This window comes from Canis lupus, chromosome 5 (assembly GCF_011100685.1).
Source record: "Canis lupus familiaris isolate Mischka breed German Shepherd chromosome 5, alternate assembly UU_Cfam_GSD_1.0, whole genome shotgun sequence".
Classification (NCBI taxonomy): domain Eukaryota; kingdom Metazoa; phylum Chordata; class Mammalia; order Carnivora; family Canidae; genus Canis; species Canis lupus.
In genome coordinates, this window is record NC_049226.1 from 64,686,012 (window position 1) to 64,707,296 (window position 21,285).

General features: G+C 53.5%; 1 protein-coding gene across 7 annotated transcripts in view; it reads left to right on the plus strand.

The window, feature by feature from the left end:
• ANKRD11 (ankyrin repeat domain 11) overlaps positions 1-21,285 on the plus strand; it is a 190,662-nt gene that overhangs the window by 155,755 nt on the left and 13,622 nt on the right. For 4 of the 7 annotated variants that reach the window (XM_038538032.1, XM_038538028.1, XM_038538031.1 and 1 more), the window contains exons 3-8: positions 1,471-1,618; positions 7,247-7,385; positions 16,964-17,134; positions 17,288-17,491; positions 18,810-18,952; positions 21,133-21,280. In XM_038538032.1, the coding sequence (XP_038393960.1) occupies positions 1,532-1,618; positions 7,247-7,385; positions 16,964-17,134; positions 17,288-17,491; positions 18,810-18,952; positions 21,133-21,280 (892 nt within the window). In that variant the 5' untranslated portion in view covers positions 1,471-1,531. Of the gene's footprint in view, positions 1-1,470; positions 1,619-7,246; positions 7,386-16,407; positions 16,505-16,963; positions 17,135-17,287; positions 17,492-18,809; positions 18,953-21,132; positions 21,281-21,285 lie in introns of all 7 variants that reach the window. The other 3 variants (XM_038538033.1, XM_038538034.1, XM_038538030.1) reach the window with 2 other exon arrangements.

Below are 21,285 nucleotides of genomic sequence, written 5' to 3' on the forward strand. Positions count from 1 at the left end.
GCTACACAAACTACGGATTAGAGCTCCTCTTATAGATTACATTGAACATAGTATTTCAGAAGCCACACTTCATGTATAGAGGCTGTTTAATTCCAGGTGATTTAGTTTAAAAAAACTACTTATCCAAAATGGCAAAGGTGTATCACCAAGGGAAGTAGAGAAGAAATAGTACACGTGGTTTGTTTGTATAAAATGTTCTCTAATTCTGATGATGAAAATTTGAAAGTAGGAGCAAGTAGGAGCACCCAGGTAGCTCAGTCGGGGAGGCGTCTGTCTGCCTTTGGTTCCAGTTGTGATCGCAGGGGTCCTGGGATGCAGCCCCAGGTCAGGCTCCAGGCTCCCTGCTCAGCGGGAACCTGATTCTCCCTCTGCTGCTCCGCCCCCCCCCCCCCCCCCCCCCCGCTTGCACTCCCTCTCCCTAGCTCTTTCTCTCTCAAATAAATAAGTAAAATCTTAAGAATATATAAAAAGGAAGGCAGTGGCTTTTGGGAAGATGGAATCGATGCATGGAGCAAACCGGACGCTGAAAGGTGTAGAAGAGGCCATGGTCTGGTCAGGTCAGTGTGGCCATGGGCAGAACCTGAAGGAGGCTGATTCTTCTCCCAGGTCCCAGAGGGAGCCCTCACAGGCCAGAAGATAGGACCAAGGACAAAGCTGGCCAGAGCTTTTGCTGGGTTTTCTGCTGGGAGAGCGGGCAGGCAGGGTGGACAGCTCAGGACTGGCTAGTTTGAATAATGCGGTGGTCTCTTGTTGCCTGGTGACTGGCTTGTGTGTGTTAGATAAAGAAATGGTTGGTGGTTTTATGCAAGAAGGATTTTCTGTCTCTAATAAAGGGCTAGCTCTGGGAGGGACAGTCTCTCCCCAGAGAGCAGGCGTTGGTTGGTTGGTTGGTTGGTTGGTTGGTTGGTTTGACATGCCTAAACATCATAAAATACAGAATTGATACAGCGTATGTCCTGGGATTTCCTGGGAAATGCAGGGGCTGGGCCTCAGGCCCCTTTGTAAGGTCTGGCTCAGTGGGCACAGATCAGCACACCAAAGCTGCCTGGACCTTAGGGGATGGTGAGGACTCCCCTACCTTCTGCTCATTTATTTGAGAGAGGTTAGGGATTGGGTCTGAGCTCATCCTGACCTTCCTTCTGTCTGGGGGCAGTGTGGGAAGGGAGCTGCTTTCCTGGGGTGAGGGGGTGCAGGTGATGCGTGGGGTGGAGGCCATGTCTAGGAGGGGGGTGAGTGTGGTGTACTGCCCCTGGGCTTTGATCTTGCCCGTGGTGCAGGCAGAGGGCACTGGGGGAAGAGGGGAGGACAGGGCCAAACTTTTCATCCTGGAGTGGCCTACTGGGCTATGGGTCCTGAGGTCCCTGTCAGAGCAGTGGGTGACATTCAGTCCATTCTGGGGCATGAATTTGAGATTGCCTGGGCTTCATGTGCATTGGTCCTGATTAACGCTGTGTGTCCTCTCTTTTGAAGCAGACTGTCGATGACGAAGCGATGGCAGTATAGATGAAGATCAGGTGAGGGGAGAAGAACGATGCCCAAGGGTGGGTGTTCTAGAACACCACAGCACGAAGACTTTTCCCTCAGCAACGACATGGTGGAGAAACAGACGGGGAAAAAGGTAACATCCGAGCTGCCCTCCCCTTGCTGCCTCACCATCACTGAGCTCTGGCTGGCTGCCCCTGTCTTTGTAGATGTCCCTCTGTGGCTACAGTGACAGAGAGGGCCAGAGAGGACCTGCTGTATCTTAAGGATGTGTTCATTTTTCAGGAACCACAATTAGGGCCCACATTTCTGGCCACAGATGTCTGTTGGTTTCAGTGAGCAGATCTGACATTTAACCATGTTTGCCTTGCCCTAACCAGAAACATGGCTGAGGTGGGTAGCCCAATGTAGCCCATTGTCCATGTAATTTGGAAAAGGCCCTGTGCTATTGCCTCTGGGCTCCGGGGTGCATGCCCCGCCCAGAAGCCTAGGGGCACTGGTGGATGTGGACTTTAATCAGATGGGAGCAGGGAGCAGGTCCGGGCTTTGCCTCTTCTCTTTGTGCCCCGACCGTGTCTGTGGTAAGAGCAAGAGCAACACGTGCTGGTGCAGGCGAGCTGAGGTGCCTGTGCCGGCTGGTCCACAGCCTTGATGTGTCCCTGTCCCCCCTGGATGCCCATGTGGCAGGCCATCCATGCTGTGACCTGTATGATTTGTGACCCCGGGGCCGGTCTTCTGTCTCAACACTTGGGTGTGCATGGAAGTTCTCTGTACTGAGCCTGCTGGCTCTGCCGACACCCTGGTTGGATGGGGCATGAGGTTAGCCTGTTTTCCACACGAGGAGGTAAGCAAGCAGAGCCGTGTGGTTCCTTTGGTTTAGGTGAAACATGGAGCAGATTGTGAACATAGGCATGCTTCAGTGCTCATCAGAATGACCAGGCCTCAGAGGCTCTGGTATATGGGCATCTGTGGCCACACATTGTCTCCCACACACCGTCCCCCAGGACCCCATGCCATGTACAGGAATGGGACAGAGCCACAGCATGGAACTGTGGGGAGGCTGAGGCTTGAGCTTGGTCTGGACTTGGGAGAGGTGTGCTTGTCCAGGAGGCCTGTGGAGGGTCTCGTTACAACTTGGGATGGACGTGTGCTGGTGTGCCCAGGAGGAGCTGGAGCCAGTGGGGTCAAATGTGCCCTGGGGGAGCAGGTAACTCCCACTCTGGGACACTCACACTAAATGGCCAGACTGTCGTTGGTAATCATAGTTCCCAGGTCTCTGGATTTTCCTGGGACGGGATTACACGATCACAGGACAAGGGAGAGGCCACATGCATCCCTGTTGGGGTTGCCTTCTCTGCCTCTCCACTGGCTCCCCGGTGCAGGTGGGCAGCTAGAGCTTCAGACTGCTGTGCCTACCAGCTCAGGTGTTCTCTGTCCATGTGGCCTGCCCCACTAAGGCAGATATCAGAAAAGGCCCCCAAGAGCTCAGCACCTGCCAGGGGCAGTGGGGATGGGGACAGTTATGTGGGTCTCATGCACTCCTGGCCTCCTTTGGACACAGGGCTTGGTCTGGGCTGGTTCCAGCTGCTTTCTTTTCCTTGATGAGAGCAGTCACTGGATGGAACCGGCTCCGGTGTGGGCAGCATGAGCAGCACACACGTTTGCCACAGGTGATGTATGGATCTGGCTTTGTTTTGTTTTGTTTTGTTTTTCAAGTAAGATAACTTTATACTTTGCCCAGTACCACCTAAGACAGACACTCTCTTGGCTTCTGTGGCAATCCCTGTTGTGCTAGTGAGGGATCAGTGGCAGCCTCGAGTGACCTCCCTGCCCTGGTGGAGCTGCTCAGTAAGGTTCTGCATCCTGTCTGCCATGAGTACCTCATCGGAGCCCCAGGGCTCACTCTGGACCACTCTGGTTACGTCACCAGTGTTCACTTTCCCAGCACAGCTCATGAGATGAGGAGCTGGACTCAAGACCTGTCAGCTTTCTAGTAAGATATGTCACGTCTTACAGTTCACGTTTAAAACCTGGGATAGGGATCCCTGGGTGGCGCAGCGGTTTAGCGCCTGCCTTTGGCCCAGGGCGCGATCCTGGAGACCCGGGATCGAATCCCACATCGGGCTCCCGGTGCATGGAGCCTGCTTCTCCCTCTGCCTGTGTCTCTGCCTCTCTCTCTCTCTGTGTGACTATCATAAATAAATAAAAATTAAAAAAAGTAAAAATAAAAAAATAAAACCTGGGATAAATCTCCCTCCAGATAAGAACACATGGCATTACCTGCCTTGGGGAGGCCTCCTTACCGCCTCCCTCCCAACATCCATCACCATGGAGGGACCGCCCCTGTTGGGACTTATAAGAGGGGACTAGCTGTTCAGTGTTACGTCCCATTCACAGGACATTTCCTGTGAGCAGCAGCCCCTTCTGTATGCATTGTACTGCTGACGAATATCCAGGCTGCTCCATTTGGGGGTGTAACAGAGTGATGGCACAAATGTGTGCACATTGGCAGATATGGTGTAATGGCTTGTCATGGTGATTGCCCCAGTTCTGGATCCTAGGTGCTGAGAGAGTTGAGGCTGTCCTTGTCACACAGGTGGTGTGGCTGACCTTTTGTCCCTTGGGTATAGTGGCACCTTGTGGTTTTGCCTGTTTTTCTGTTGTGTGCTGGTCATGAGGACATGCGCCTATCTTTGCCGTCTGGCATTCATCTGGGATTGATAATTGCCATGGAAGGCAGGGGTCAGTATGTATTTCCTTCCCTGGGAATGTTCACAAGGTCACCGTTGCTGATGGAGCAGGGCCCCTCCTCTGCTGTGTCACAGCATCGCCTGACCCCAGGCACATAGGGCTGCAGCCTCTGCTCGGAAACTTTGGGCCTCAGCCCCAGACCACCGGGCAGGACTGCTCTCATTTTGTAGTCTGGGTGTCTGTGGTTCTTTAGCATTCTCTTTCTGATTTTGACCCTTGGCATTACTCAGACCTTTTGGAGGAAGCTGGTTGGTTTCCACAGAAGGCCTGCTGGTATTTTGATGGGATCACTTTGAACGGAAAGTGCAGTTTGCAGGGAGTCGTCCTGCTAACAGTTGTGCCCTTTCTGTCCCGTGAACAGGAGCATGTCTCCCATTTTTCTAAGCCTTTGTTTTCTCAGTAATGCTTTGTAATTGTGTTGATGGCTTAAATTATTGTCATTTGTTAGGTTTATTCCTGTGTATTTGATGATTTTTGATACTAACTGAAGTGATATTTAACATCATTTCCTAATTGTTTCGAGTTGATAGAAATCAGCTACTTTTCTGTATCCAGCAACGTCTCGTTCACTTATTAATCTGAATGGCTTAATATTCATGGATATACTCATAACATCTTCACATTAAGGCTTTGTTATTGCTCAGGAGACAAGTGGGGGAGGAATGGAGGCAGATCTGATTCCAGAGGAGCCTGCCTGTGTCTCCATTGGCAGCTGAGCACACGGGTCCTGTCTGCCCCTTGGAGACATTCTGTGAGCTTGTGTGTGCTGGTGCCTTTCTGACACTCTGGAACCTTCTGTGTGTGTTTGTCTTTGGTGAGCAGTTGTGAGGTTTCTTTTTTATTTTTGGGAACAGTAGTGCCAGTTGTGAGCACAGGGGCATGTTGCATTAATGTTAGAAGCTGCTGACAGCAGTAACTCGAGTTGTGCCTACTCTGCCACATTCTTGTCAACATTTGATACCCTGTGTCTCTGGTTTTAGCCATTCTGGTGGAAGCATTGGTATCTCCTCTTGGCTTTAATTCACTTTATCTTTATACGGAGCATCTTCCCAAATGTGAATTGGTTACATGCTTATTTCCTTTTCCAAAATGTATATTCACATCTTTGCTCTCTTAAAAACAATTGTTTCGTTCTTTAGTAGCTGTGACAATTAGGCCTTCCTGCCTCCCACTCTTTGGGGAAGCACCCCTTGTCAGCATCAGCACTGGGGGCTCTTGGTCAGGTGGAGGACTGTCCCCATTCCCGTGTGCTGAGAGCTCTTGTCAGGACCAGTATTGAACTCTCTCACAGGCTTATTTGCAAATATTGGGTGATTGTAAGATTTTCTTTCTTTTATTTTCTTTAGGTGGTGTGTTACATTGGTTTTTTTAATGTCTTGCATTCCTGAATACTTTGTTATTGCTCTTATCTATATTATCTCTTTTATATAAACCTGTGGGTCAGATTCACCAATGGGTCAGGAGTGTTCTTGGTGGATAGGTGTTTATTACATTTTGGGGATTTTCCTGATGGGCAGCATGCAGGTAATGACAGGCGTCCTGGTGGACGTCTCTGGAGGTGTGGTGCACCTAGCATCTGTGCAGCCCCCTCTTCCCGCAGTGTCTCATGGCTTAGGCCCTACCCAGGGCCCCTCTTTGCATTCCAGACACCCTTAAAGCTGGCCATGTGTTCTGGCAGAAATCCCCCTGGTCTATTGAGGGGTGTCTGTCATTAACTGCCATGGCATGGCTGGCTGTTCAAGGTGGAAGATTGTCGGGACCACAGGTGTTGGGGACTGTGGCCATGTTCTGTGCTGGCAGGTGGCTCCTCTCAGGAGCACCTCAAGGACCCCTGCTGCTGGGAGGGGGGCATGGGGGTGTGGCTGTGACTGTACGGTGTTTGTTGACAGCTTCCCTGGGGAAAATTAGTCAGCAAGCACCCTGGCAGAGAAGGGAGCCGTGTATTGGTAGAGCAATCCTTTCTACCATGTCATACCCCAGTATGCAGATCATACCCCAGTGTGCAGACCAGTGTGGCAGGCTGTGCATGTTCTGCCTGTGTGGGGCTCTCTACATGCTCCCTAGAGCCTCTTGCTATACTGTGGACAGGGTGGGGATGCTGAGGCACTACTGTGAGCAAACAGAGCCAGGGTGTTAGTTAGAATTTGGAAATCTCTGTGAGCAGCCCCCATCCAGGACAGTGTCATCAGCCAGGAGCTTTTAGGGGTCTAGGGTGTTTAGCTACTGCAGGCAGCAAGGCAGGGGCTTCTGCTTCTGCTCAGTGCTGGGTCCTTCATCATTTTGGAATGGGGCTGCCCCATTCCTGCCCTTCAGGGATCTGTGCACTTACATTTCCACATGGGCCCTCTTCCCTTGTGCAGACAGCATTGCAGAAGGAGTAGATGCTATTTAGCATTGTACAGTTGCTGGTACCCAGACAGGCACAGGGCTGGCCCGCTGGTCAGGATGGGCCTGGGATATGGGCTTCTTGATCCTTATCCTACAGGAGGGACCAGCCCTGAGACACAGGAAGGGGGTGATGGTGATGTGCACCACCCACTCTCCTGCATCGGGGGTTGATCTGTTCCCACAACAATCCCACCGTGTCACTGGCTGGTGGTGATGTCAGCTGGGGAAGAGGGAGGTCCAGGCAAGTGGGAGCATTTGCGGGCTCCTTCCCTGAATCATGCATAGGACTCTCCACTTGGCAACGTGGCCTTTTTAAGGCCAGCTCTTATTTTTCTCATTATTTAATCCCTCTGTGGGAAAGCTGTGTTGGAGACAACTTGTATCTCTCCTCTCTTCACACTCATGGGAATACTTGGGATTCAGGACAAGAAGGGGTGGGTGTGGGGCCAGAATACAGTGGAGGAAGCCGTGCATGCTCGTGTGAGCCTGGCGAGTGGGAGGTGCTGCTCATTGCCCAAGTAAAAGATTTGCTTTTCCTGGTACCTGAAATGAAATCGCAGTAAATGTGAGGATTCCGAGAACTTAATTTGGGAATGATGTCTGAAAGCGTCACTTTCTTTTCTAGGATAAAGATAAAGTTTCTCTGACCAAGACCCCAAAGCTGGACCGCAGTGATGGAGGAAAGGAGGTGAGGGAGCGAGCAACCAAACGGAAGCTGCCCTTCACTGTGGGGGCCAATGGAGAGCAGAAGGACTCGGACACAGGTATAGGTGCCGCCCCTCACTCCCTGCTGACCACCCAAGGCCATCTCACCTGCCACGCTTTTCTCTTCTACAGAAAGTGTCCTTGACAGCCCCAGCCTCTCTTCATCTTTTGGCTTTGCACCAGGACTCTTTGAGGAGTCCTGTTGGAGGCCTGGGTGGGGTCATCTAGAGTGAGGTCTAAGAGCATCTGCTCTGTTCTTGATGTTGAGGGTGACTTGGTGCTGATAGGAAAGGTTCACAGAGAATTCTCCACAAGAGTGCCAAGCAGGAACATACCCCCAGCCCCCAGCACACCCAGGGAGGTTCCCATTGTGTGCCCAGCTGTGTAGGCATGAGTATGAGCTCCTCTCCCCGGAGGCTCCAGCCTCCTGCTCCCCACCGTGCTCTATGCAGTCCCCTGAAAGTCTTGGGTAAACGTGTTTTCCCTTAGGGCTACAACAGCACATAAATTAAACCCAGTTGTTTGAAATAAAAGCCAAAAGGACCACTGAGAGTGGGCCAGAGCCAGTGCAGTTTCCTGTGGGTGTGTGGGGGAGCCTGGGGTTGCAGAGCAGGGGTGTATGTGCATGTGTGTGTGTGCGCGCGCGCACGTGTCTGCACATGAGCGTGCATGTGTTTCTCTGTGTATGTGTGTGCATGGGGGATTCATACTTGGCACGTCCACTTTGAAGTTGATGCCATCTTGAGCAGACATCCTGGGGCCCACCCTGGGTCTAGGCAAGAGCCCAGCCTTTCTCATACCAGCCCAGACTCTCTCTTTTGCTTAACCCTGGTGCTCAGGGGCCTTCCCGGCCTGCTGGTCATCTGAGCAGCAGACATGTATGCCAGTCACAGGCAGGGGTGAATATGGGCACAATACCCAGAGAGCCATGGAACCTGGGGTGAACCCATAAAAACACAAATGCAGCCATTAGGAGAAGGAGCTGAGGCCCTGCCAGGATGGGGGTGTGGGTGGGGCTTCCTGCATCTTTGGGTTTGTGTCAGTGGGAAAGTGCTGGGTACTAAAACAGAATAAACGTGAGAAAATTGGGAGAAATGGCAGAGGGAGCAGCATGAAAATGTGTGTGTGCCTTGGCTGTTACTCACAGGGCCATGGGGCCCTCCCCCAATACCCTGTGCAGGTGCTCCGTGAGCATACATGTGATTAGTTGAAAGCCAGAGAAGTAGATTTTGTTTTTCCGACTAGGATATGAGGAAGGTATCATGGGCCCACAGCAATCCTTCACGGAGGTGTGGTAGAGCCCACGGCACCTGTGTCTGGGCTGGGCTGGCACAGTGGGGATAGGACTGGGTGGGTGGGCAGGTAGAGGGGCTGATGCTCCACAAAAGAGCAGAGGTGCCTGTGGATACCTCTGGACGCTGGGCTCCTGCCAGAATGCAAGAGCTTGCAGAGATGCTGTTACTTAGGCTTTAGGTCTGGAGGAAATCAGACCAGGCCTGGAAATCCTCCCTCCTGTCGCTGGTGCCTATTCCAGTTTTGGGTGTGGAGGGCCTGATATCTCTATTTGGTTGTTAGCTCTCTGCATGGTCAGAGTTGGAGATGGATGTCCAGCCTCTGGGACATTCCTATAAATTCCCCAGCAGCCTTGCTGTGAGTTAAGGAGACAGTGTTAGAGCTTCTGCTTCCTGGGGGAGTATGTTGCCTGAGCTGAGCATGCCTGAGTAGGCTGCCCATTCTGCTCTGGTTGGTAGGATTTCTTTGCAGTGCCCATTTTATTGTGATGTTGACTTCTTGGGTTCATGTGTTTCCAGCAGGCCATATGGATCTGTCTACTGATGGTTAGCATTTCAGCAAGAGGCTGACATGTGGGTTCACCTGAATCCACGTGGCTTCTCAGGTGTCTAGGACAGTCTTGGGGCAGGCAGGAAGTGTTGACATTTATTCTCTGCAACTTGTAGGTCTGGGTGAGGGCAGGGAGGGATTCACCATGAAGTAGAAAAATAGTGAACATTTAAAAAACAGTATTTTACAGGCAAGGACTGTGTTACAAACATTGAATACATATGAGATATAATACTTGCGCTCATTATTCTGGGGGACGATTTTATATCTTGTACATCCGCTTTGTTAACATAACAAAGCTAGATTTTCCACTAAGAAGATTCTTACATGGGTGTGCTGTGCATGACTTATATCAGGAGCCTTCCAAATATGAATCTGTGGGTCATGCGCAGCATCAGGAGGTGGGCTTCTGGGGCCCCTGGCTGGTCAAACTGTAGCTCTGATGAGCCTGGCCTGACTCTGAAAGACGTACACCTCTGGCCAGGTGCCTCCCAGCTGCTGGACTGTGCCTCCCACAGGGTCAGGAGGAAGTGTCCTCAGGAGTGGCAGACTGGGAGGGGCCAAGCAGGTCCTGAAGGTCTGATGCATCCCCACCCCGCCCAGTGCCTGCTCCTGCTGCGTCCCTCCGGCGCCCTCTGCTGGGAAGATGCAGGCCTGTGCTCACCCCGAGGGGAACTTGGTAGAAGGCTCCAGAACTCAGGGTTTTGAGAGGCAAATAGTGAGTTTGCTTAGTTGTGTCTCTCAAGTGGGAAGAGGCTAATGATCCTCTGCCCAAGGACCACCGAACTGCCAGCGCTGTCCTGCCTCCTCACCTCCCAGGAGGCGACCTCTGTCTACAGTGCTTTGTCAGGCCTGGAGGCTGCCTGCCAGGAGCAGTACAGCTTGTCTGCATCCGAGCCTATCGAAGGCCAGCCACCACATGTGGTATGTCACTGTATCTATCCTTCCAGAAGCTATGGCCAGAGCATGCCCCAGAGCCATATATGTCCCAGGTGGGCACCAGAGGAGCCGGCGGCGTGTGCTCACTGCGTTGTAACCCTGCCAGCCCAGACCCAAAGCAGGGCTAGGTCAAACCAGCCCAGCAACAGCTCCTCCTGTTGCTGCTGAGGGAGGCAGCCCCTCCGCTGAAGAAGAGGCACGCTGCTTGAGGTGGCCTCTTCCAGGCAGGCCACATGAGGCCCTGCTGCCTGGCCCCCAGCGTGATGCTAGTCTCCAAGTACAATGCTTTATCACCTACCAAACTTACAATGAAATTATATGATGTCTGCACTTAAATTATACAAATCTACTTTTTGTATGTTTAAATTTCCTCTCAACTTAAAGAAAAACCTGTCAGGAAATGTTTAGGTTGGCTTATATGCTTACTTACCCTTTGCAGGCTCCTTCATAAACCTCCTGCTCTGTTACAGTGTTCTGTCCCTTAGTCTGAATGTAGGCTGTGTGCCCCTGGGGTGGGCCCTGCCTGTCCCCAGAGGCCAGATCCCCTCACAGAGGGCTGCCCTGTCAGAAGCATCATGAGCTGGCAACTGCCTGTTCTACCTGAAAGTTTTTTTGGAGTAGTGAAAAATTCAGGTTTTCTTATTTTGCTTTTATCTTATGATTAAGACTTGTGTCTTGTGTTTATTCAGGAATGCTGACATGTAGACAACTTGTTCACTCCATTTTACGGGTGTGGAGGCACTCATGTATTTACTGAAATGGTGGTCATCCCTTTTCTATAAGATGGGAAGGGATAGGACTTACCCTCGGGGGGCTGTCCCCGTTTGAGGAAGAACTCTGGCTCCGCCGCCACTATCTGCAGGACTCCAAGGAACTCTGAACCCCATGTGCTGCTGCATGCCGCAGGTGACATGTGCATGACAATGAAGGGCTTCTCTGCTCACTTGCTTACTCGCCAGGTGATGGTAGTGAGCAGGGCAGTGCTGCTGCTGCTGTGGGGGGTCTCTGGCTGGAGAGGGCACGTGCCACCCACAGTGACACCACTTCTCCATCATTTTTCTTCCCTAAACTTGAGTAGTTTTTTCCTTTTTGTACGGAGAGCGGGTGGACTAGCCAAGGAAGGTCTTTCTGCTGAGAATCCCCAGTGTCCCCTGTTTACAGGATCATGGCCTCCCTCAGGGGCCCTGCTGTCCATACACAGTGTAGGTGAGCCAGGCCCTCACAAGCATCTTGGGTCTGTGACTCGCAGGGAGGACTTCTGGACCATGGCTGGTGACCCAACAATGTGCAGAACAAAATCTGCACAGAGAAGGGCACGTGGGGCCTCATCCAGGGAAGCTGGCTGCAGCTTCGGGAGTCCTCTTGAGAGGAGCCTGGGTCACGACGTGGCCATTCCACCTGGTAGTGCTCCCAGGGCCTGGGGCAGGGGCTAAGAGGTGGTTAGAGGCTTTTGCAGACAGGCCTGGAGGGTTAGCATGATTGATGGCATGGTTCACAAGCTGGTGTGGGTTTGGAGTATGATTTACTTCATTTTATTTAAAAAAGTTCTCACTGTGCTTTGGTGCCATGAAAGGAGGGTCAGTGGTTGGGAGGTTGTATCATGTGGGCCGTTTATGCCAACAGCACTTCCTAATACCCTGGCTTCCTCATCATGGCCATTGCAGCCCTCACTGAATTCCTGAGCCCCTGTGGAAAGAGGACTATGGTTACTCTTGTCTAGAGAAGAAGAAACACAGCTGTAGAGGCCACAGCTGTGACCTGGGAGAAGAAGGCAGGTGGCAGAGAGGGACCCCAGCCCCTCCCTTCTTGGACCAGAGAAGGAGGGGGTTGCTGGAGACCCTCTCTGTCTGTGATCAGTGGTGGTCATTTTCAGAAAGAGGAAAGAAAGAAGTGGACACACATGAGGAAAACAAAAGGAAAAGCCAGTCACAAGTGCAGCCCGAACGTCAGAGCTGGGTTGGGTGGGCCCTCGGGTCCTGGTCTTGCCGCACTTAGAAAACCTGAGCAGGGGGCTTGTGACAGAGACCAGCCCCATTGCAGCTCCTGCATCACCTCCAGCTTGGGGACCATCCCACCCAGAGTGGTTCTTTCATAACTCCTACCACCGGGCGCGGGCCATGCGTCTGGTGTAGAAGGCGTGTTCCTGATGATGGTGTGTCCCTGGTTCCCTAGCACCCTGCCCACCATCAGATGTCCCTGCACTCTGCCTGGCATCTTAGTGAGTGCTGTGATTCCAGAGCAGCACTACCAGATGCTCTCCTGTGGAGTGGAATCAAAGCGGTGTTGACATCATAGGATTTTACGGTGGAACGTAAAGGTTTCAGATTTCCCTTTAAGGCGACGTAGAAGACTGTGTCTCCTGACAAAGCCCTCAGCTAGAACACTCCAGAAGTCAGAGATGGTGAGTGGTGAACATAATGCCTTGTGGAGCGCTCGAAGTCCTCAGGAGCCAGGAACAGTGCAGGAGTCAGGCTGCTGGCCTCAGGGTGTCAGGGCCGCAATGGACATGCGCGTGAGAGCCACACCTGGGACACTTCAGGCAGGAAGAAGACCCCCATCTCTGTCTTCTCTTGGGGGCATCCTGACGGGGCAGAGGGCTTTGAGAGGTGGCCCCAGAGACTAACCCCAGCTTCCCTGTGACCTGGACTTGAGCCACACCCTGTGTTGCTGGGAATGCCTCTCCCTCTCTCTAGTCTCAGATCAGAGGAAAAGCCAATCCTCTCTGGAGAGATGAGCTTCCATGCAACTTCTGGGCCCCAGGGTTCAGACAAATACGAGTGCCGGGTCAGAACCACAGAGCATGAGGAGGAGTCCCATCCTGAGGCGGGACCCAGCCCTGGAGACCTCATGTGGGGATGTCTGGATACAAAGCACAAATCAGTAGATGTACTAAAGGAGAAAATGAAAGCACAGCCAAGGAACAAGATGCAGCCAGAGACTGCATCCATGTAGACTTTTTTCAAATATGAAATGGGATACATGGAAATGAAAATTAGCAATTAAAAAACTTCAGTGGACAGATTAAACAGCTCATTACATAGGGCATATGAATTGGCAGGTTGGTGGTTATAGCCAAGGAGATTGCCTGGACTGCGGTAGAGAAAAAGGAAGAGACAGGAGGCAGCAAAGAGGTTCCAGGTGTTGAGAGAAGACGGCTGGGCGGCACCGGGAAGGCAGAGCCCTCAGCCTTTGTGCAACGGGTCCTCCAGTGTAGGGGTACAATGTGTTATGGGCAGAACACAGGTGGGTATACACAGCAGTGTGTGGTGACAAGATGGTGGAGCAGTGCTGAGGTGGCCACCGAGGCCAGAGGGCCAGGAACACTCCCACCTGCTTCCAGGGAGGAAAACTGCCTTGCAGGCACACCTTGCTTCCTTGCTGCCAGAATCTACTGGGGTTTGGCAGCCTTTCCTGCAGTGGGACATCCAGGTTCTGCTGGGGAGGGAAGTGCAGCGGCAGGACGTGGAGTCTGGAAGCCAAGGTCCCTCAGAACCACTCCAGCCCCGTACCCTCTATGCTGTGTCCCAGAAGGCCCAGGTGAGAAGGAGGGCTTCGTGGGTTGGGCTGTGGAGGACAGAGACCCCTGCTTTCACAAGCTTGGGGAAGGGGGCTGCACTGAGAAGAGGTGACACGGTGTGGCACCAGTGTCACAGGCCACAGCGCGCTCACGCCATAAACACATAAAGTGGTGTCCCATCAGCGTGTGTTCCTGAGAGTGATGCAGGGGGACTGTCCAGGCTCAGGGAAACCATCATCTCCCACTGGCTGGGTCCAGGAAGGAAGGAGCCAGCAGAAAGATGCAGCCCTGCACAGCCTTTGGGACTGGGGCCCTATGTTTCCCAAGCACTCTCTGGGCTGCCTTCCCTGGCCTGTGCAGAGCCCATGCGTCACACCTATGCCTGCAGCTGACCACGGGGACATTCCACAGGTGGGCTTGTTGGGGTCCTTCGACCTCTCTCCATCACCAGTGTACCTGCCAGTTTCTGCTCTGGGAAGTTGTGTAAGTTCCACTTGGCTTCCAGTCGGCTATTAGAAACAAAAACTAGCAGATTTCAGTGGGGACCCCCCCACCAAATTGTCTGAGAGGCCGCTCTGGGTCATGGCACCTCATCTGGCCAGTGGGGGTGCAGAGGCAGGCTATGTGTCCTCCCCCTCCTGATGCGTTCACCCCATCACGGTCAAGGCAGCACAGTGGTTGGCAAGAGGGGCAGGCTGGACCAACCCCACGTGGCTTGGCTCCTCTGGCCAGAAGTCAGTGCTTCTTGTGGGTGCTGCTTCCCTGGGCTCCCTCGCCCAAGGCCACATGGCCTGGCTGGACTCAGGCCCTCTGGGTACTGGTAGCTGCAGGTGCTGCTGGAGAACCACATTTCCCCATCAAGCAATGGGTGTCTTAGAAGATGTGATTACAGTTGGGTTTCTTCCTCTGCATTAAGACACGTAGAGGGAAAAAACAGACACGTAGGGTGTCCTGTTTAAGCCCTAGGAGACCCATCAGGAGGGAGTGTCCCTGAGCATTGTCCCATGTTATCCAGGGCTCCTGGCCTCAGGTGAGGGGGCAGGGAAGGAGGCCTGGTGGGGCAGAGGCCTCCTTGCATACCTTGTCCCCCCACAGCCTACATGTGTCTTGGTGTCGTCTGAGGCCACAGGTCTGGTGCTGTCATGTCTTCCTCTGGTGTGGGAGGCAAGCTCTGTTACTGCAGAAAACCCTTTGGGCAAAAGGCCACGGGTTTGGAGCTGTCACCTCCGGGAAGTGCCTCTCCTGGCTTCCCAACTTATAAGGAGTCTGCAGCCTGTACCATCGCTTGCACCCTGGCGCAGGCCCTGCCTTGCCCCTCCCTGGGCCGACTGCAGTGGAGAGCAGGGCTGGGCCACTGGCTTCGTCCTCTGTCCCCTGACCAGGAATCCTCGGCACTGCAGGAATCCTGTTTGAGCTCTGCCGTCTCCCTCCCCTTGCTGGCTGTATGTCTCCACTACACCCGAGGGAGGCAGCAGAGGCCTCCTGAACGCCTAGTGGGAGCACCTTGGGCTCCAGTGGTCTGAGACTAAGTGGTAACTCCTGGGAGACTGCAGAGCATGGGCGTGTGCACATGCCTTCCTCCTGCTCTTCTGGCACCCAGAGCCCTGTGCTGGACGCACTGTGCTGGCAGGGCCAGCCTGTGGGATGTGGGTCTTATTTCCTGTCATTGTTTATACATCAGAACGTGTATAAACATTTCTGCCGGTGGCAGAATGGTAAACAGAGAAGGCAGGTAGAGGCAGGGCGCATCCAGGGACAGATCAGTGGAGCACTCAGCTGTGGGAGCACTTGTAAACCAAATGCCCTGATTTGGGCTCTGTGGCCCCAAGTCCCTGTGGAAGTGTAGCATAACTTCTTGGGACCTGGGGGGCCACTGGGCAGGGCTGCTGTGGTATACTGTTCACCCTGCACAGAGGCTCATCCCTGCCTCTGCCAGCATGAGTAGAACAGGACAGAGGGGATGAGCTGGGGTTCTGTGGTCACTGTGAGGAGCGTTCTGGAATTTACTTTTTTCTTGGGCCTGTGCTTGGTGGGCTGGTTAGAAACTCATTGTTGCTGATGGGGAGCTGCCACTCGCAGCACAGGGACCTACATTCCAGCAGGTCATAGCCGTAGTTTATGACAGGCAGACCAAAATACCTTCTTGGGAAACAGCTCCAGAAAACTCTTGTTAAGAGAATGGAAGATGTTGTATCTGTGGGGCTGGGCATGTTGTCCTGGAGTCTGTCTGGTCGTCTTTCACAGACAGCACCCACCTCCCTCAGGCAGGCCCCAGCCAGCGAACCTGCCGAGGGCCTGGAGGGGTCTCCCATTGCACTGGGTGGAAAGCAGGACAATACTCCCCTCAGCCCACCTGGAGAAGTTTCAGGGACCTGAGTTTCCCATGGTGCCCCTCCTTCCCCAGCTACAGCTTGCACCCTGTGACCTAGAACACACCCTAACCACCCCGGTTCCCAAACAAGCCTCCCCGCTCCCCCCCGCACACATGGGGCAGTGTGGGGAGGGCTCCAGGCTTCCCGTGGACCCCTAATCCCCAGTTGGAGGGTGAGGGTGAAGGACAAAAGCGAGCTTTGGCTCCTGGCTCATGGAGTTTGGGGTGTATTTTCTCTCCCTTACACCTGCCTCTTCTAGAAGAAACAGCACAACGTGTTTGTGTTCAGGGTTGGCAGGGTGTTTTGTAACGGGTCAGACAAGTGGAGGATGTGCGCGTCCCGAGGAGGCTGACACGGAACGGCTGAGCTGTTCCATCGTATCTGGTTAGTGCTCTGTGTTGATGCCTTTAGATGCCTCCAGCTCAGTCCATGTCGTGGTACTGCAAGGCTGGTTCGCTCCTCGAAGGGCCATGGCATGAAATGGAGGTCCCTAGAAGCAAGAAGAAAGGTACAGTACTGACGAGTCGGCCTTGATCTATTTATGTATTTCTAAACTATGTTTGCCAATTATATCTGCACTGTTTGGAGGCGGGACGGGGAAGGAGGAATCAGAGTGTGGACACAGTATTTAATAGACGGAGACCTGTCCTGTGTGAGCCAGGACACCGGTGAGAGGCTGTCCCACCGCCTGGCGCACGGTGGTCAGTATGGGGAGGCGCCTGAGCGGACTGAACGGTCGGTGGGGGCAGAGGCGGAGCAGGCTTCATTGGCTCATAACACGGTGTCGAAACTGTCTCTGTTACTGCTGGAGGTGATGACAGGCGGCACGGTGCTGCCACCTTTGCTCTTGCCCTTTCCCTGTGAGCTGTGAGGAGGGAGGCAGGGGCTCCATGGTGCCAGGTAAGGCTCTGGGTTCTGAGGACTGCGTGGCATGAAATCTCCCCCTGTCTCCTCCACCGCCTCACAGAGAAGCAGGGTCCTGAGCGGAAGAGGATTAAGAAGGAGCCTGTCACCCGAAAGGCTGGACTGCTGTTTGGCATGGGGCTCTCTGGGATCCGAGCCGGCTACCCCCTCTCCGAGCGCCAGCAGGTGGCTCTCCTCATGCAGATGACTGCCGAGGAGTCTGCCAACAGCCCAGGTGAGCCCCTGGGTTTGGGGTCATCCTAGGGATGGGTGCCCACGTGAAGGTGTCCCCTTTCCCATGTGGAAATGACCAAGATCCTAGAAGCTTCTGTGACCAGGGACACCACCCCTCACTGACGTCCCTGCTTGTCCTCTCTTTGGCCTGCAGTAGACACAACACCAAAGCACCCCTCCCAGTCGACAGTGTGTCAGAAGGGGACGCCTAACTCTGCCTCAAAAACCAAAGACAAAGTGAACAAGCGAAACGAGCGTGGAGAGACCCGCCTGCACCGCGCAGCCATCCGCGGGGATGCCCGGCGCATCAAAGAGCTGATTGGAGAGGGCGCGGACGTCAACGTCAAGGATTTTGCAGGTGAGCACTCATGAAAGGACGGGAGGCTTTGCTCTGGCCCCCGTGTGCTGGAGCCCTCTGGCCGAGTGAGCACCAGGTCTCAGAAGGCACAATTCCAACCTGGGAGTCAGCATGATGGGAATCAAAGCATGTGCACAGGACTGGGGGGCAGACCTCGCTCTTACACCAGCATAATTTGCTGCTTCTATGGCATCAGTGTTTTGGGAAATATTTCAAAGTAAGATTGTTTTCTTATTTTTCATTATTTTTAAGAATAATGAGGCTTGGGGAATTTTTAGATACCACCCTGCAGTGTTATGGAAACCCCAGTTCTGTGGCAGAGGAATCCTCCTCCCTGGCTACTGGAGGAGGTCTGCCTCTGGCGTACTTGGGGAGAAGCTGCCTGGCCTGAGACGGCGGAGCCGAACTGACCTGAGGGAGTCTGTGCAGCAGCTGGGCACTACCTTGTATGCCCGGGATATTTGGCGCGAGGCTCTGCTGTGGATTCCAGCCCTGTGTTCTGAGTGTGGGGAGAACAGAAAACGAGCAAAGCAGTCTTCATGACAGACCCATCTAGATTTTTCCCACTGCCCTAGTTGGTGGTTGTCTGACCCAAAACTAATCTAGCCCTCTTTTTTTTTAAAAAAAGATTTTATTTATTTACTCGTTAGAGACACAGAGAGGCAGAGACATAAGCAGAGGGAGAAGCAGGCTCCCTGTGGGGAGCCTGCTGTGGGACTCGATCTCAGGACCCCAGGATCACACCCTGAGCCCGCCATCCAGGGAGCCCAGCACCTTTTCTTAAAAAGCCATTTTCCTAAGTCAGGATTTTCCGAAGTCCTGGAATTTGTGTCTATGGGGGTGGGCCTCTTTGCACACTGACATTTGAGGCCATGCTTCCTGGTGGCCTGTTGAGGCTCTGGCAGAAGCAGCCACCAGGGGAGGCCTCCGTGTGTGGCCTCAGCCTCATGCTCACAGAGGGTGCACTCCCAGGCCTGCAGCCATGGCGACAGGCTCTGTCATCCTCCCCAAGTCCCTCCTCAGCCTCCCCAGTATTCTCCTCATGTTTCTGGCTCCTTTGGGCCAAGGCTGCTGCCTGTTACCCTATGTTCACCAGTCCTCCATCCCAGGTGATCCTTGCAAGTTGTTAATGTTCAGAGTTAACTAGCTACACATCTTGGAGCGAATGAGGTACTGCAGTAAAGGACACACAGGGCCTCCCAGGGCTTGCGGCCCTCCCTTGCAGGCACCACCACCAATGCACTGGAGGGTGTGGCCTCAGGACAGGAGTGGTGTTCTCGAGGATTAAATAACATAGGTCCTAAGTGTCTGTTTCCAGGCTGGACAGCACTGCACGAGGCGTGTAACCGGGGCTACTACGATGTCGCCAAGCAGCTGCTGGCCGCAGGCGCGGAGGTGAACACCAAGGGCCTGGATGATGACACGCCCCTGCACGACGCTGCCAACAATGGGCACTATAAGGTGAGCGCCGCCCCACATGTTCCCTGGCTTGGGCCTCCTCCCATCATCCCTGTTGGCTTGCATGTTACCTGCCTACCCCTCCCCTAGCAGAGCGATCCTCTGCATGGCTCACTCTGCTCATCCTGGTTCAGCACCTGGTGGCCTCTTAACCACTCATGGCCTGTGTGACAGGGCCCTGCTCTGGCCGTGCAGGTGTGGTTGTGTTTGAGCAGGTGAATGATTGTACCCATAGGGAGGGGGTTCAGGGGCTACTGCCTGCCCATCCTCATCCCTGTCCTACTCACTGTTAGCGTAGCCAGTACATGGGAGGACTATTGTAACCAGCCTGGGAGCAGCAAGCACCCAAGTGTGCCATCTCCCCAAGAGGACTCAGCCCCCCTGGGGGACACAGCTCTCTCTAGATCTGAAGCAGCAGATGCACAGAGAGGGCAAGGCTCTCACTGCAGTCACTACCAGACCATCGTGATGAGGCCCTGACCAGAGATGGACATTGGGGCATGGTGAGGACAGCACCTATAGACCAGAATGCACTTCTAACACTCCTTTGTAGCTGCCCTGCCTGGCCGCTGTTGGCTGATGCCAGGGAACTAGAAGCACTGAGCGTGTGATGAGAGGTTGGAAGGTGACAGGTCACCACGGTGGGAGGAGGGATTCTAAATGAAAAGATGCCCACAGTGACTGGAGAAATCTGCACGTGGGTTCTGTGCTTGATGTTAGGGATTATAGATGACTTTTTAGGTAAGATAAAGGCATCATAGTTTTTTTTTTTTTTTTTTTTAAGGGTCTTTTTAGAGAAATCTACTGATAAAGCTTATGAAATGCTTGAGATCTGCTAAAAATAGCCAGGGCAGGGGGACCATATGGGTGACATGAGGCTGCTGTGAGCTGGTAGCTGATAGAGTGGAGAGGAAGGGGATTTCCCTTTGAATCTCTATTCTTTCATAATTATTGTGAAACCATCTCATGAGATAGACTGTGGAAGTGTTGTGAGGGATGGGGTAATGGCCCTCAGAGAAACCCCTGCCCAGGTCCTGGGACCTGTGACCTCATGTGGGTAAGGGGACTCCACAGATGGGAGGAAGCAAAGGATCAGGAAGTGGTGGCCTTGGATTATCACATGGGCCTGTAGCCTTAGGGTCTGTATGACAGACCTCCTTTCCTGGCCAGGTCATGGTTCCCAGCAGTGGCAGGAGGGAGGAGAGCATGAGGGTGGCTTGCCCCACGTTGCTGGCCTTAGTGGAAGGAGCCAAGGGACATGGTGGCCTCCAGCGGTTGGGATAGCCCTTGGCGGGCAAACAGCAGGGACACAGCACCAGGATCCCAGCACCACCAGGGCCCCACGCGCAGGGAAAGGAAGGAGCAAACACCACCCACACTGTAGGGTCAACAAGATCAGTTTCAGTCTTGGTGAGTTGGAGGGCATGCTGAATCGCTAGAGTAGGTGTCTGGCCCGGTCAGGGAGGCCACGGCATCCTAAGCGAGAAACGGGTGTGTGAGCGACCTCCTGCCCTTGTTATGGGTTCTTTTCATGCTATGTTCTCCAGAACAAAGCTGTGATTAGATTTGGGATTTGCACTTGAGTCCAGGGAGTGGCCGTCCCCCACGTGTAAAGCACAGGTGTAGACAGTTGGACAGAGCTGCTGAAATGTCACCCTGCATGTTTATTATTCACAGGACCGTCCTTACTCAATGTAACACAAAGCATGGAAGAGGCGATCTTTTCTAAAATAAATGAAAACCCAAAATAAACCTGCTTACGGAAGCTTGGTCTTTGTATCCTCTATTCTGTCACACCTTTCCCTCCCCCAAAACTTTCAGAACGTGCCCACTCCCCGTCAACCCTGCCGGATGGCAGCTCATCATTGGCGGGAAGGGAGTGCACATATGAGGAGATTCTGGGGGTGTGGGGACCCCATGGAGAGCGGGGAGGACTTCTGCAGTGGAGAGCTTGAAATGGGGTGGGACACCGCTAGGGTCTTTCCTGCAGGAGAGGCTCCGGCTCAGAGACCCCGCCGGATTGTGTAGTGTACACAGACGGCTTCTGGTCCTCAGCCATGGGGACGGAGCGCTGCTCTCTGGTTCAGCATAAGGCTCTCTGAATGGGCTGCAGTTTCACCCAGATGGTGGTGTGCTTTGTGTCTGTCAGAAAGCTCCCTGATATGCCTGTTGCTGTTTTGTAGGTGGTGAAGCTGTTGTTACGCTATGGAGGAAACCCTCAGCAGAGCAACAGAAAAGGCGAGACGCCACTAAAGGTGGCCAACTCCCCAACCATGGTGAATCTCCTGCTGGGCAAGGGAACCTACACGTCCAGTGAGGAGAGCTCAACCGGTCAG